We start from the raw sequence: 1517 nt of genomic DNA on the forward strand, positions 1-1517 counted from the left end.
TACTGTGCAGGAATTTAGGAATACAGACAGTGGTAAATGAGACTTCTAAGATGGAAAAATTTCTGAGGAAAAAGTACATAGGAGTTTTAAGATGGGAGTCCACCAATGTGAGGGTGATAATAGTCAGGTTCCCTGTTACACTCAACATGTAGGTGAGAAAGAGGAAGATAAATAGCAGAATTTGCAGTTGTGGATCATCTGTCAGTCCCAGCAGGATAAAAGTTGTTATTGGTGTGTAGTTTCTCATCGCTGACTTTTGAAATCTACCCAATCAGCATGTAAAAATAATAGATTTTATTGGGACATAGATATTCAAATTCTGTAGCAAAAGACTGTGCACATATAATCCAAGGAAACCAGTCTGCATCTTTTTTAACATCATAATCAATATCGTTGTTATTTAAATAGCCTTTTTGAATATTTCTTGCATGAGCAGTAGATCATTCCTTCAGGATTTCTGAATCCTGACCTTTTGTTTTGCTCCCCAGAATATAAATTTAGTTTATTGTTTGTAATTTTTAATATGGATTGGATTTACAAATAAGTTAGGAGGAAAAAAGATGATGTTACTTCGTGTGGAAGGAAGTTTGTTGCTCAACCTCGATCGCCATCACTTATATCCATGTTTCTCTCTTAATGATCATGAAGAATTTTTTCTCTCAATTAATGTTGTCCCTTATGTCATATGCAATCACTTAATTTATATATTTACATTATAATATCAGATACACATGAAGGGTGAGTAAAATATTAATGGCTTCTTTTCCTGTATTTTGAGTCTTATTTTGTTGATATTATCTGTGACCATTATGGATATTCTTTAGCAAGAGGAAAGACTCTATTTCTAACCACTCCTAGTCTTAAACATCATTAATTATTTGTAATGGTAGCTATGAAAATATGTCCTAACTGAATACATAGTCTCTAGGGTCCTGCTATTTTTCCATTGCTGAATAAAATGGTATCACCCCAGGAGATATCAACTAGTTTGTTAAACGAATGACTTTTTCAAGCAGTTGGCTTTAAAATATATTCTGCAAATATATCACTTGGTTAATTTTCTGAGTCTAGAAAAATGGATTCATCTCTCCTTCACACATATTCCTTATAACATCCCATGAGATACATATAGCAAGGCCGATCTTGCTTTAAAGGGAATGATACAGGAAAAAGGACATTCATGCAGGAAAACTAATAATAATAATAAAAACTCTAATGAGGGAAATGATGCAGACTTGGCACAACTAAAATGAAGATGCTAACAAAGGTACTGGCCAATATTGTATAATGACAGTCTGTCACATACACTTACTTCATAACTTAAACTCTCAAGATTTTTCAAGAAATAGATAAATAATGAAAACTATTTTCTTTGATGACACTTCCATCTTCAAAAGAGTGGTCTCTTTATGAGCATCTCATACCAATCAACAGCTTATGCAAAGAAAGAAAAAAGAGTGCTTTGTTTTCCAGCTCTCTGGGATTTTTCTGTATCCCTTCAGTCCTCCTTCTCTATG

At 33.4% G+C, this 1517-nt stretch overlaps 1 protein-coding gene across 1 annotated transcript in view; it reads right to left on the reverse strand.

Annotated features, from left to right (window-relative positions):
- Window positions 1–247, reverse strand: part of LOC105308442 (olfactory receptor 6C2-like) — a 57412-nt gene extending 57165 nt beyond the window's left edge. Inside the window, 1 exon segment of the mRNA XM_023525600.1 lies at window positions 9–247. Coding sequence (XP_023381368.1) covers window positions 9–247 — 239 coding nt within the window.
- Window positions 248–1517: the final 1270 nt, after the last annotated feature.

Source organism: Pteropus vampyrus, unplaced genomic scaffold, assembly GCF_000151845.1.
Source record: "Pteropus vampyrus isolate Shadow unplaced genomic scaffold, Pvam_2.0 Scaffold577, whole genome shotgun sequence".
NCBI lineage: Eukaryota > Metazoa > Chordata > Mammalia > Chiroptera > Pteropodidae > Pteropus > Pteropus vampyrus.